The 13,964-nt window shown below is 38.3% G+C and overlaps 1 protein-coding gene across 42 annotated transcripts in view; it reads right to left on the bottom strand.

The window, feature by feature from the left end:
• dlg2 (discs, large homolog 2 (Drosophila)) overlaps positions 1-13,964 on the bottom strand; it is a 261,578-nt gene that overhangs the window by 18,896 nt on the left and 228,718 nt on the right. For 34 of the 42 annotated variants that reach the window (XM_031311120.2, XM_031311121.2, XM_031311118.2 and 31 more), the window contains 5 exons: positions 10,343-10,418; positions 6,909-7,005; positions 4,289-4,339; positions 3,182-3,283; positions 1,008-1,031 (listed from right to left, as the gene is read on the bottom strand). In XM_031311120.2, coding sequence (XP_031166980.1) covers positions 1,008-1,031; positions 3,182-3,283; positions 4,289-4,339; positions 6,909-7,005; positions 10,343-10,418 — 350 coding nt within the window. Of the gene's footprint in view, positions 1-1,007; positions 1,032-3,181; positions 3,284-4,288; positions 4,340-6,365; positions 6,412-6,908; positions 7,006-10,342; positions 10,419-13,964 lie in introns of all 42 variants that reach the window. The other 8 variants (XM_031311122.2, XM_031311127.2, XM_031311138.2 and 5 more) reach the window with 3 other exon arrangements.

Genomic DNA, 13,964 nt, shown 5'->3' with positions numbered 1-13,964 from the left:
TTTATGTCATTTCAACATTCGTGTACTCACATTAAATTATATAGAGTACTCAAGTTAGTTACTCGCAAAAACAATTGAGACACAGCCAGTGACATGATCCCGACTGATGCTGGCTAATGCCGCCATGCTAACACGCGATAACTGCTAACGTTAGCTAACGTTACCGGAGGACCAGGCAAGAGGGCCACGGCTGTTTACAACCACCGTGATTCATGACAGAAACTGCAAGTCCTCATAATGGAAACATGCAATTTAACTTTGGCAAAACAACCATTTAGCATGTTCAGTGGCCGTAGCCGACCAACGGTGAGTAATATATATATAATTTTAGGCCGAGAAATTGTGTCTGTCAGTTGGGTACAGGGCTCCGCATGAGCAAAGGCTTTTATGACTGTCAACATAGCCAGCATCTAACGTTAGCTACTCCGATGTGCTGTGAAGTAATGTCTATGTGAGACTAGCATCTAGCTAACATTGTTGTGGATGCTGCGGTCTCAGCCTGGCAACCAACGTGAACTTTGAGTCTGGGAGGAGGGGGCGGGGGAGACGACTCTCTCCAGTATTTTGAATTTGGACTGCAGTAACTATTTTAAACACTAGCTGTCAGTATTACATATTGCACCTTTAACGAGACAATACATGGAGGACAAGGGAGTGGATTATCCACTTATCTGCTACAAAAACTGTTATGTTCTTAGAGTTTTGGCAAATAAAGAATTCCTAATTGTACAGTGTTAACATACAATGTGCTAGAAAAGTTGGAGCAAATCTCACTGGATATCTTTTAAGAGAAGAATAAAGCTGATAATTAATTGTTCTACAAAGGTAAAAAGTGCACTATTATCTGATGAAACAAATAAATAACACCAGTGACCATTATTCTACACAGACAGTGATTCCTAAAGGATAAAAGGAGTGTAGGTATTTAGGGGGACAAATTATTTCAAGACTCACTTTCTAAACAAAGGATGGATGGAAGAATGAACTCAGCACAGCCACTCACTTACCTTGGTGCCCTGAACTGTTAGCAGCTTTATATGGTTTGAAAGGTATATTGAAATAAAAGAGATGAGTAAATCAAAACATGCAAAACAAAAACTGCTTTGGCTTATAAAGGACACATCACATGCAAAGAGGAGTGAGGTGTCTTGTTAAGATGAGTCAAAATGGAGTTACATGTTTGAACTGGGATATCACACACACACACACACACACACACACACACACACACACACACAAATCAGTACTTAAGCAGTATCTTAAGCTGATACTACACTATGGCAGCGTTACATGAAGTTTCATGAGCAGCTTTCTCTTACAAAACATTTATAAAAACATTTACATCCACAGTGAACCAAAAACAGTACAATCCAATTTATGGTGTTAGAGAAAAAGGTTCCAGCGATAAATAAGCGGCATTCAAAAATGTCTTCCTTTACACTGTGTGTGTGTGTGTGTGTGTGTGTGTGTATGTGTGTGTGTGTGTGTGTGTGTGTGTGTGTGTGTGTGTGTGTGTGTGTGTGTGTGAAAGCTGCCGGTAATGAGACTGAAAAGGTTGGTCTGATTAATAATAATGATCCATGTGGGCTTCAGCTTCTGAAATCACCATCCTCACAGTTTAACAGTTTATCTGTCAAATTTCAGTTCACCTTTGAGAGCCTCCAGCTGCTGACCGAAATCTGAGGAGAAACACTCCATCCATCAGCTGAGAATAAGAAAATGTGCCCACTACACTGTCTAAAAATCTCATTACATAGTTGGTTTATTCATTCTGATTCTATGTGCATAAAAATTACAAGCCTAAATGTGAAATTTCGTATTGATTATACCTAATATATTACATGAAGTTGGCAGGAGATTTTATATTTTTCTTCAATTTTCCAATATATTCATAACACATCCACCCCGAAACACTAGAAAAAAAGGAGCACTAGTGGACTTTATTGTTTATTTCAAGCATTGTAATATTAATATGACATCCATGTCAGGACTTATCTGACATATCTGATTGGATAACAATATTTTTTTTAATGTTTCTAAAGTAACTTATGATTGTAGCTAATAAACAGTGACACACACTGTGAAACTAGAGGCCTATATCTGTGGACACATTTGTAGTTTACACCTGTTTCATTCTTGAATGATCAGTCATGTCCAAAGTCTGGCCCGGGGGCCAATCACGGCCCGCGGCCAGATTTCATACGGCCCGCAGCCTCGGTTTGTGAAAGACATGAGCAAGAGTCATATGTTGTAAGCTTAAATGTTAACAAACATTGCATTGTGCATAATAAGTCATGTTTAAAATGAACATGAGGTTAAGATATTTATCAACTTCAAGTTGAAGGTATTCCATACAGTATGTTCGGTTATCTGACTACAGATGTAAAAGTAAGGCAGATTTTTTTTAATTTATTTTTTTTAGATTTGTTCACGCCTGAGTGGGGTTGATTTGGTTGCCATTTAAAAAAAGAAAGATAATTGTGACAATGAAAATAAAAATTGTTATAGATAAGTGCGTTTGTAGATAAGTTATTGTTAAAAAAAATGTCAGAATAGACCATTGGTCCCCAGGCATCTTCCCATTATCAAATCTGGCACTCTTTAAAAAAAGTTTGGACACTATTGCTTTAGATGAATGGCTTTAGGTGCAACTATAGCTGTAATTAGTTTTAATAAGGAGGTGCAAGGGAGCTTTTTCGATTTGATTTGAATGTGGCATGGAAAATTCATGTCACCATGAAAACCAATTCATTCTGGTATTAAAGACAAAAAGTTAAATAATTGTCATTTAACATATGTTTTGATTTAATTATAACACAGTAAAGGTGTACTTTGTGAAATGCATATAACAATGTGTATTGTATTTCACTTTATTACTATGTTCGATTTGTTTTATTTCGGCATTTTAAATCTTCCATAGGCCAAAAGCCATCAGTGATTCAAAGTGAAATATGCAGTACAAGACTGATGGGATGAGTGGGTGACATCACGCTGACATCACAGCAGATATGATCATGGTCATGACTGATTAAGGAGCAGGTTAACACATCAGACAATGATTTCACCATTTCTACTCATTGTGAGTATCACAATGTGCCATGCTACATGATGTAATAGCATGAACACAAGCTTTAATTTAACATATTTTTGTTTCACTGCTCTATTCCCATTAACTACTTACGTGGCACACAAGAGCCAAACTTGTCTGGGAATTCTGATATCAGATCATCATTGATTCTGTCCTTCATCGGTCCCAGGATTATGATGGGTCTGGCATAATTAACTGGAAGGAAAAAACAAAGACTGACTGCATTTCCAAAACATTTCTTTCATAGACAACACTTAAGCAACATTGACTGTTTGTTACGCATGAAAGTAAATCTTATTCCATCTTTCCCTGTGTTGTGTTCAGGGGAGCTTTAGTTCTTGTTTGTGTGCAAAGATGCATTACAAGATATCTGTAAATACACATATAACGGAAATATGAAAACAAGTATGGGTAGCCAAATATGGACAATAATGGACCAAAGCCAGTGTCATTCCTGCAGAGTATTGGCTCCAGTACACAGCATCATGGGTGATAAAAGCAAACTACAAACTAGTTCATATAAATAACTATCTATTATGTTTAAATGTACTATACTACAGTATCCTGCACACTCTTCAGAAACCTTCAATGCAAAGCTACCGTAACATGAAGGTGACAATTGCATGAACTCTCCTCTGCTGATGTCTTCTGGGTAACACTGTGCTACAGTATTTGACAGCTGGCAACAGTTGCCGTGGTGCTGTGAGAGCATTCAAATTCCTAATGTGAGGTTGTAATTCTTATCTTTCACTGAAGTGGTGTAGTTGCTGGAAAATCCAGTTATTTACAGAGACACACTACATTTGTCTAACAAAGTGACACAGCTAATGTATTTACAAAAATACTATATAAATACTATATTTATATCCTAACATTATTAAGGATAATGTTGATTCAGATATGCTCTTCTCATTCGTTGTCTTCCCTAAATGCAGCCTTGTGGTCATTTCCATATAATCAAGTATGTCACGACCTCTCTCTCAAAATAAACACTTCATATTAACAGATCTGTTCCAGAGCATCACATGAGCAGAGCCATGCCCCCAAACTAAAATACATTTTGCTGGAATAACTGGTTGAAACTGTGATGTGAGTGTCCTGACTGACAGTGAGAAATGCTAGAGTGAAGCGTATTAACACACTGTGGTTCACATGTTGAGGGCCAGGTATGATGACACATTTAAAGAAGTGACAACTTACTTTCTTGCCGCATCACAGGTTCATATGAGAGAATCACATCCTCTTGACTCCCTGGGGGGGCGGGGGTACATAGTACAACATGTTATTATATCTTTAGACAAATACTCATTACTGACATAAACAACATGCCATATTTGGCTAAAAGCCACAAGCACAGCAGCATATGTCACAGAACATGTCACTGTTAGTTTTGGTCTGTCCTACTGATGATCTACAGTATATAAAAGTCGACTTGTGGCCCTGGTGACATACAAAACATATCTATACTGCTCATGCTAAATAAATTATTCACATAATAATCTGTCATTTCAAATAGAACCAAAGAATTATAAACATTTTCATCCACTTTTAAATGAATTTGCTTTAATATTTTGACCTCAAGTTTAGTATCTCCCACTTCTCCAGCTTCCCAACTGAATACATTTAGGAGCTCAGGAAACTTGATACAATATGGCATAAAACTTAAAGATACCTGGCTGGTGAACAGTTACCTGATGTGTTTGTAACTTCACGTATACATGCATTTAGCAAATTATTTGAGTTTTTGTTGAATAAATGCGATGCTCTACCTCCGCTCATGATGTTGTTAATTGCAGTTCATACGGTTTCAATGAGAAATGCTAATATTAGGTTATTTGAAAAGCACTTGTAAAAAACATTTTCTCAATCTGCATCAAACACAACATTAAAATAAAAAAAAATAATAATTTCTAAAGTATTTAACCTGCACAAGAAAATCCTGAAATAACCCTGATTAGTGGGTAAGGGCTCCTGATTCCAAATGAATCCGTTCACTGAAATCAATATGACAGTATAAGCCTGTATCCCAAATGACTGAGACGTTTACTTAACACATTGCAAATAACTTACAAAACCAACAGACGTCATTGTGACGTGCTCCAAAACCCCGGCTTCAAACGAACATGCTCACATGCAAAGACAAAAACACTTTAGTTGTTTATGCCAGTGTCATGCAAACATGCATGAAACATAATCAACATGTTAGGAAAGGCGTCAGTAAAGGGTGCAATTATAAAAGAAGTGTTAAGTCTGTTCAGCATGCCAGTATAGGTTTGGGAGGATCCAGTACATGATAATCCTGCAGCTGGCCTGCAGTAACAGTACTGCTTCGCCCAGACACACACACTTCAATTCAATTCAATTCAATTCTATTTATAGTATCAAATCATAACAATAGTTATCTCAGGACACTTTACAGATAGAGTAGGTCTAGACCACACTCTATAATTTACAATGACCCAACCCCAGTAATTCCCCCAAGAGCGAGCATTTAGTGCGACAGTGGCGACACACACAATGTTTGGGACCATGGGTCAGTCATATATACAAGAGTAGAAATACCTTACACCACTGTCCGAGGTTTCTGCCTAAAAGGAAGTTTTTCCTCACCACTGTCGCACTAAATGCTTCCTCGTGGGAAATTGTTGGTCTTTGTAAATTAGGTCTAGACCTACTCTATCTATAAAGTGTCCTGAGATAATTCTTGTTATGATTTGATACTATAAATAAAATTGAATTGAATTGAACAGACGGACAGGTTGTTATCATACTATATAAAGCTGGAAAAAAATCTAACTTCAATCAGCCACTTTAAGTTTATTATTTATTATAATAATAAAACAAATCATCTTATCCTCTTGTGCCTGAGTCAAAAGATCAATCCTGGTTCACAAAAAAGAAAAAAGGAGGTAAATCCATAAGAACATGACTTTTATTTCTTGTGATTATTCTATTTATAAACAATATTTTGTAAGCCTTTATGTCAGCCCTTGTGACAAGCTATTTGACTTAGGAAGTAGCACCTTTACCATAAAACAGACCCAACAGAGGAGACAAAAACCTAAATGCCTTCCACATCTTGATTTTAGTGAACCTGCTTTACCTCTTGTACAGATGTTACACTGCAAACTGAGAAGCAACACTAATCCAACAAACGCAGCATGCAACAGTGCAGGCAAGAGGAACACGTTCAAACAGGACATGTGACCAGGAGGGCCTTCCTGTGGGGGGGGGTCATGGGAAACAGAGATGAGGAATCATTCCTGGACCAACTTACTGAATGTCTTTGTCCCATACCCATCATCACCTATCCCCAGGATGTCCTATTGGCCGTCCAAAGAGAGCCAGAACAGAAGAAAGAGAGGAGGAAGGACAGCCGCAACATGAGCAAAAGGTTGGAGAGAGTGACAGGAAGGAGGTGCAGACCCACAGATCTGCCTCTGTCCAGACACTAAACAGCCAGCAGGGGGGGCCAGTCACATACTAACATGTAGCCTGGTTGAAAGTGAGCCTGAATTATCTCTGAAGGGAAACTGGGTCGTACAATATCACCATATGGGGACGTGTCACAGGGAAAATGAACAGCATTGACTTGGCTTCTCTCCTGCTGACTGATCAGCATCTGAGCCAGAACGTCTCTGACTGGGGTCCAACACAAAGAGAAAGAAAACAAAGACGACAGGAAATGTTGATGAGGGGAAGCTGGAAAGGCCTCCTTGAAGAGTCTATCCCTGATGTCTACCTGTGTGTCCCCTACCAGCCCTACAACCTACACTGACTCTCCGCATGGAAGTACACGTGTGTCTGTGGGCTTACTTACGGTCTGAATCACTGCCATCCTGCTCACCCTCTTTGTTCTTGTAGAATGGGAACTTTCGTGTGAAGATGAAATTCTTTTTACGTTTGTCATAGAATGACTGTGAAGGGAAAGAAAGCATGGGAGCAAACAGGTATATCGGTCACGTTCATGCACACAAAACAGCTGCTTGCAGAAAGTGGGACGTCAAGAAGTTCTCACGGTGAAAACTGAATGTATCTGTTCCTCCCAGATTGTTTTCACTCTACTATAATACTGGAACTAATAAAATGTACATTTTTGATCCAAGTAGGTTACAGTTGTTTAACATCCTCATTATAATGACAATGTGTTCTATTTCCAGTTAGAAAATCATTTTAAAGCTGAAACAAAACCAACAATAATCACCAGCAATTTTGATAAAATACCAGCTGCTAAAATGTGAGGAATTGCTGCTTTTCTCTGATTTATATGATTGCAAATGTAATAACATTGGGTTTTGGACTGTTAATCTGACAAAAGGAGCTGATGTAGCTGACATATTATGAACTGAAGAATAGATTAGTCAGAAGTGAAAATAACCGTTCATCCCTAAAGAATTTGATATACAATATCTGAATAGTTGCTTTTCTCCTCCTAAGCAAAGATGGATTTACTGTAAATAAAGGCATGACATTTGTTTTATCATCTTGTGATTTAATTGTAGCTAATTTAGGTAGCTAATACAACACAATAATATAAATGTATCCATCACATTTTATTGAAAGATACATTTTCTCAAGTCTATTCACCAAGGCTGTACAGCAGAGTAAATGCTATTTTAGTGTTGATACTTTCGGCAAAGGAAACCATGAGTTTTTTTTAACCAATTTAAAACCATGGGAATTCAGTTGTTGCAGGAAATGGTAAACAAACAAACGCAAACCATTTCTTTTCCACAGTAGATCAACACACGTTATTCTTACTCCAAGCTTCTTCCCTTGAACACCTCCGATCTTCACTCTTCACACACTACGCTCCGATCTGCACACTACTGTTTACCTTTTCCTGCTACAACTGAATTCCCACAGGACTTCAATGCGAGACTAGAGCTAGCCTTCAGTAACGCTGTCACTGTGCAAGCCACAGGCATCATTTGGACCGTTTCCATGTAGTTACATAGTCACTGATATGGTCATAACCACTACAGTGCTCAATTACCTATTTTTGAGGGGGAAATAAACTTTAAGTTTTCGTCGCGAAGGCATGACCTCCATGATCAACTCTTCTAGGCTTTCGGCGAAGCGACCGATGGAAAAAGAGGTAAGTGACAGTACAAACTTTGAATTTAAATGGTTTCTTCACAATGTCTGAGTTGAAAACGCATCTTGTTGTCACGTAAGGGCCCTGTTCATGTTGCAAAGAAATTTTAATTGCATTTTGTGTCTGTTAAGAGGCACAAAGGCACCCTTTAAAACATGCCGGAATTCTCCTTAAACTCTCATGTTCAGTGGTATATAATCAGTACAGAAACTTTACAGAATCTGTAAAACTGGAGCATAAGAGCATAGAGCCCCGTCATCTACAGCAGGAGTGTGAGTGAAACAACCGTCTTCATTCTGTCCACCCGGGGGAATGAGCAGTGGTGGAAGAAGTATTCAGATCCTTTACTTCAGTAAAAGTACTAATACCACACTGTCAGAATACTCTGTTACAAGTAAAAGTCCTGCATTGAAAAAGTTACTTATGTAAAAGTATGTAAGTATCATCAGGAAAATGTACTTAAAGTATTGAAAGTAAAAGTACTCAATGCAGAAAAATCCTCACATTTTACAAACTGGAAACGTTCCAAACAGTTGTGTCAATCAACTAAGTGTATAATCGGGTAATCGTTTCAGCTGGACTTGTAGGCCTGTATATTGTTGTGTAGTTTAAGTTATAATAAAACATCGTAGTTTATAAACTACATGTGTTTTGTGTGCAGAAATCTTAATGTGTAAAGTAACTAGTAACTAAAGCTGTAACAGATGAATGTAGTGGAGTAAAAAGTACAATATTTCTCTCTGAAATGTAGCGGAGTAGAAGTAGAAAGTGGCACGAAAAGAAAAGACTCACGTAAAGTACAAGAACTTCAACATTTGGACTGAAGTACAGTACTGGAGTAAATGTACTTAGTTACATTCCACCACTGGGAATGATACTGTAGCTCAGAGTACTTCTTGATGTGCCACAGTTGCATCAGAGGCATTTAAAGTAAAAGCAAGGTGTGAAAGTTACTGAGATCATGCTATGAGAGAGTAACATAACTGTGGTTTGGACATAGAAAAGATTGTCATCAGCACACAAAAAAACATGCAGTGATGGAAAGAAAAGATGGAACGGAAGAGGATGAGGCTTCAAATAATTAATATAATGTTTACATTATCATTTGAAGACAAAACACCGCTGCTGATGACTAATATTCACACAGCTACAGTTTTGAGGGCTCCATGTGGTCTCATGCTCGAGTGTAGTAAAGGCACAGACTTCCCTCTAAAGTTCATGTTTGTTACTTACTAAACATCTTGTTTATACAGTAGATATGTTGGAAGGTGACCATTTTACACCTGCTTGTGGTTTTTAACTTAACAGCTGGTAAAATATACTTGCAATGAATAGTATATGTAAAAAGTGAAACATGAACTTAAAAACTTAAGACTAAAATGTACTGGAGCAGAAAGTTTGACAATTTCAAGGTCAAAATCAATAAGAGATAATCCTACTCTTATATTGCTTTTTTTCCTTTTATAGGGGCCGTATTAAACAGACACCGACTCATTTAGCTGTCATAAATAAGCATACATGGTTACACTTTACTTGAAGGTATCTACATAAGAGTGACATGACACTGTCATGAACGTGTCATAAACATTATAAACAAGTCATAAACGTTTATGACATAACACTTCTGTCATTAAGTGTCATTCGGTTTTTGTCATGACAAGTTATGTTATGACAAGGGTTAGAGTTAGGGTTAGGGTTCATGTGTCATAACTGTGTCATGACAGTGTCATGTGTTCATGATAGTGTCATGTCACTCTTATGTAGATACCTTCAAGTAAAGTGTTACCGCATACATTAACACTAGAAATTAGTTGTTTTTGGTCAGTACGTGATTTTTAGAAAAATAGTTTCTTTGATGGAAGTGTAGATGAAGAAACACATACACATGATGACACTGGCTGATGTGTTCTATTGAATCAATGAAATATATCTAAGTTGTCAGACTAAGCTAGGCAGGGACATCAATCTACAGTGAGAACCAAGAACCAACATCTGACAATGCAAGTGATGACACAGCTACTCTACGTTTGGTTACACAGGAATCCATACAGTCACTGTGAAGATTTTAAGATTAAGTTATATCTGAGCAACACCATACATCGTCATCACTGTAGTAATATAAAGTGCCACTTTGCAGACCTCAGACAGGTACTCACCCCTTTTGAATCAAATGACCCTGGCTTGGCATTGAACTTCACAGTCTTTAGACGTGCTCGCTCTTTCCTTTCCACCCTGCCAAGCAAAGAAAAAGCCATGTCAGCCGTTAACCACAGAGACACGCTGACACCACGCTGAGCTGCACAAGGTTCTGGAAACTCTGGGTGAGGACAAGTCTCAAACACTAGTACTCTGGGTGTCAAACTATGTGTGTGGATGAATAACAATATGATGTCAATGAGCTGTCTAATAATATATGTGTTTGCATGTATGTACTGGGTTCATCTTTAACACAGGTGTGCGGAATTAGACTGCGTATTGATTTGGTTCATTGTGTGTCAAGACATCCTAATGAAGGCAAGTGTGCTGATATGCATTGGTTAATTCTTATAATGGACCAGCCAACACACCCTTGATGGTGTGTGTCTGTCGTCAGTCCCTTTCCATATCTATGGGAGCAGCTGTGCAATGCATTCTGGTAGCGTCGTGGGGCGTCGAGTTGCCCGCTCCCCATTTGCATAAAGTTGAATCTAGCCAACGTTATGCAAATGATGAATGGCCGGCTTCAGTGAACTACTTTCGTAAAATACGAGATCGTATTCCAAACGAGCCGCCATAATGGTACGTTTTGAAATTCGGGAGCAGCCAGCCCCACGTGAGGCGTTCATCCAATCAGCTGCAGCCATCGCGGTTGTAGACTGTTTATTTGCTGTCAGTGGTCAGTGAAGAGAAACTGGTGGCAAGCTCACTAGCGTGCAATGCTGGGAAGCGGGGCGATCCCATCCGTGAAAACAAGGCCTATATGGACACGTACCATAAGGCGTGTTCACACCAAATGGCGCAATGTTGTGACGCAAATATTTTATTTGGCCTTGGTGTGAACAAGCTATTATACCTAAACGATGGAATAGGGCGATTGCCAATGACTCCAAAACAACATGACTGTACTGTATAAAATGTTGTGAAACGGCCACACAGTAACCACCGAGGTGGCAGTTTTAATCATGTGACAGTAACATGTGACTGCTCTATTTTATGTTGTTAAACAGTTTAGGCAACACAACTACATGGTTAGGTTTTATGGAATTAACCTATGTGGTTAGGCTTTATGGAACAAAACTCCATAGCTAAGTTTAGGTAACAAAAAAACTTGATTATGGTTATGAAAACATCATGGATTGGCTTAAAATGAGTCATGGATGTAGCTATGTTACAGATTTACGTCACAAATTCAGTTAATTTAAAAACGTAAATATGGGTCGTTATCAGGGGTTGATGCATAGACTGTATAAGTGAAGCCAAAAACATCTGGATCGCCCCCTGGTGGCTGGCTGCAGCGTAAGTCATAAATCCCACCCCTCCATGTAAGCGGATGGGAAATGGACCACACAAAAAAATCAAAGATGGTTTCTGTCATTTAAGGTATAGTTCAAGTTTTCATTTTTCAGTGTGGTTTTAATTACTTATGCAATGCTATAAAAAAGGGTGAAAATCATGATTGACAGCTGGGATTGACTCCCGATTGGTTGGGTGTGCATATGGGCAGGAATTCAAAAACGAGGCTCCACCGGCTCCAAAATTGCAAGATTGCAGCGCCCGTATCCAGGATATTTTGGCTTCGCTCTACAGTGGGAAGAAGTGGAGACGCATCGTCCATCTTTATACACGGTCTATAAGTGTTATAAGCTGCTTGCACAATCAACCTATAGGGCCGTTTTCTGGGTGAGGGTGGTATGTACCAGCCCATATTTAGTGATGGACTTTTTATTTTTAGTTATCCCCTTGAGTTTCTGAAAATGGATTTCTTTTTTTTTCTTTTTTTTTCACTCAGATTTTATTGATTTTTGGTATAAACAAAAAAGAACAGAGAACACAGCACAGCATCAGTGGGGTACATGTTCTTAGTAATAATACTCAAATGTCCCTGACATCAAAGTTTCCGGTGGTGACTCTTCATTGTGATTGGTATTCTGTCCATTTTTTGCATTTCTTATCGTATTTTGCTTGCTGGAGTCTCAATATATATGTGAGTCTTTCCATGTTGAGTATCTCCTCGGCTACGTCCAGCCAGTTCCTCAGAGTGGGAGGGTCCTCTCTACACCAATTTCTGGTGATTGCCTTCTTGGCCGCAGCCAGCAGAATTTTAACCAGGAATCCGTCTTCATGTTGTACATTTTCCCCTCTCAGGTTACACAGATATAATATCTCACAAGTCTTTGGTAGTTCATATCCCAGTATTGTTTTCAATTCTACCCACATCATTCCAATAATTTCTGATTTTAGTACATTCCCAAAAAACATGGGTGTGACCTACGTTCTGCTCCCCACACCGTCTCCAGTTTGTTGTGTAGTTGAAAATTTGCTCTTTGTTTTGGTAGTAATAAAGAACCTGATCATATTTTTCCAGCAAAATTCTTTCCACATCCTGGAGCTGGTGGTGGTTCACTGTACATCACATATGTTAAACCAGTCCTCCACAGTTAATGGTATTTTACTTTCTTTTACCCATCTGTCTCTTATATACAGTGTAGAAGTTCCACTGTTCTTCTCTAGACCCTGGTACAGTGCTGAAACCACCTTTCTAGTATTGTTTCTATATGCATTACATAGTGTTATAGTTACTTTGTTCAGCTCCTGAGGAAGATCTGGTTTTATTTCTTTCTCAAAGAAGTCTCTAATTTGGTAATACCTAAACTGGTCGTAATCCTCCAGTCCATATTCCCTCTTCAGTTTTTGAAAGCTTTTAATTTTGTCCCGATCAATTATTGTGCATATTGCTGTAATTCCCTTGTTTAACCATTGTTCATAAATACTATCCATTGCCCCTGGTTTAAATTTAGAATCACAAGTCGGCCAGCTCAAAATTTTGATTTCCCTCTCTAAATTGTATTTCCTAATCACTGTAAACCAGATTTCCAGAGTGAATCGAGTAATTGGATCAAGCATATTCTTATATTTTTTAAACATGTCCCTATTTGCAATCATACTTTGGATATGGTAACCCTGCACTGTATACCTTGCAGTATACTCAGGATCACACCAATATACCAAAGGTCGAATCTGTGCATAGTAATATTCTAAGAGGTTTGGTAAGGCTAACCCGCCCCTGTCCCTAGGGATCTGAAGAGTTGCGTACTTTATCCTTGGTCTTTTTCCCCCCCAAATGAAACGTGAGATTTTTTTGTTCCATTCTTTGAATTGTGATGTGGGAATTTCTATGGGTAATGATTGAAACAGATTCCCGGTAACACATTCATCTTTATGATTTCTATTCTAGAGCTGAAATCCAATGTTAGTGCCGACCATCTTTCCATATCTTTTTGAATATCTTGATTTAGAGCCCCAAAATTAATTTTGTACAGTTTTGTTAGGTTTCTACTAATAATTACACCTAGGTACTTTATTTTTTTTTGCTTCCCATTTGAATTTATATGCTTGCTGAATGGCTTGGGGTGGGGTATAATTTATGGGTAGTACCTGTGTTTTTGTCACATTGAGTTTATAACCTGACAAGTAATAAAATGAATCCAGTCTTTCCATAAGTCTTGGAAGACAAACATCCGGTTGTTTTAGACTGATTATAACATCATCTGCAAAAAGCCCGATTTTATGTTCTGTGCC

Source organism: Sander lucioperca, chromosome 13 (assembly GCF_008315115.2).
Source record: "Sander lucioperca isolate FBNREF2018 chromosome 13, SLUC_FBN_1.2, whole genome shotgun sequence".
Taxonomy (NCBI): domain Eukaryota; kingdom Metazoa; phylum Chordata; class Actinopteri; order Perciformes; family Percidae; genus Sander; species Sander lucioperca.
Note: the sequence above shows the minus strand (reverse complement) of the source record. Positions and strands in the feature narration are given on the sequence as shown.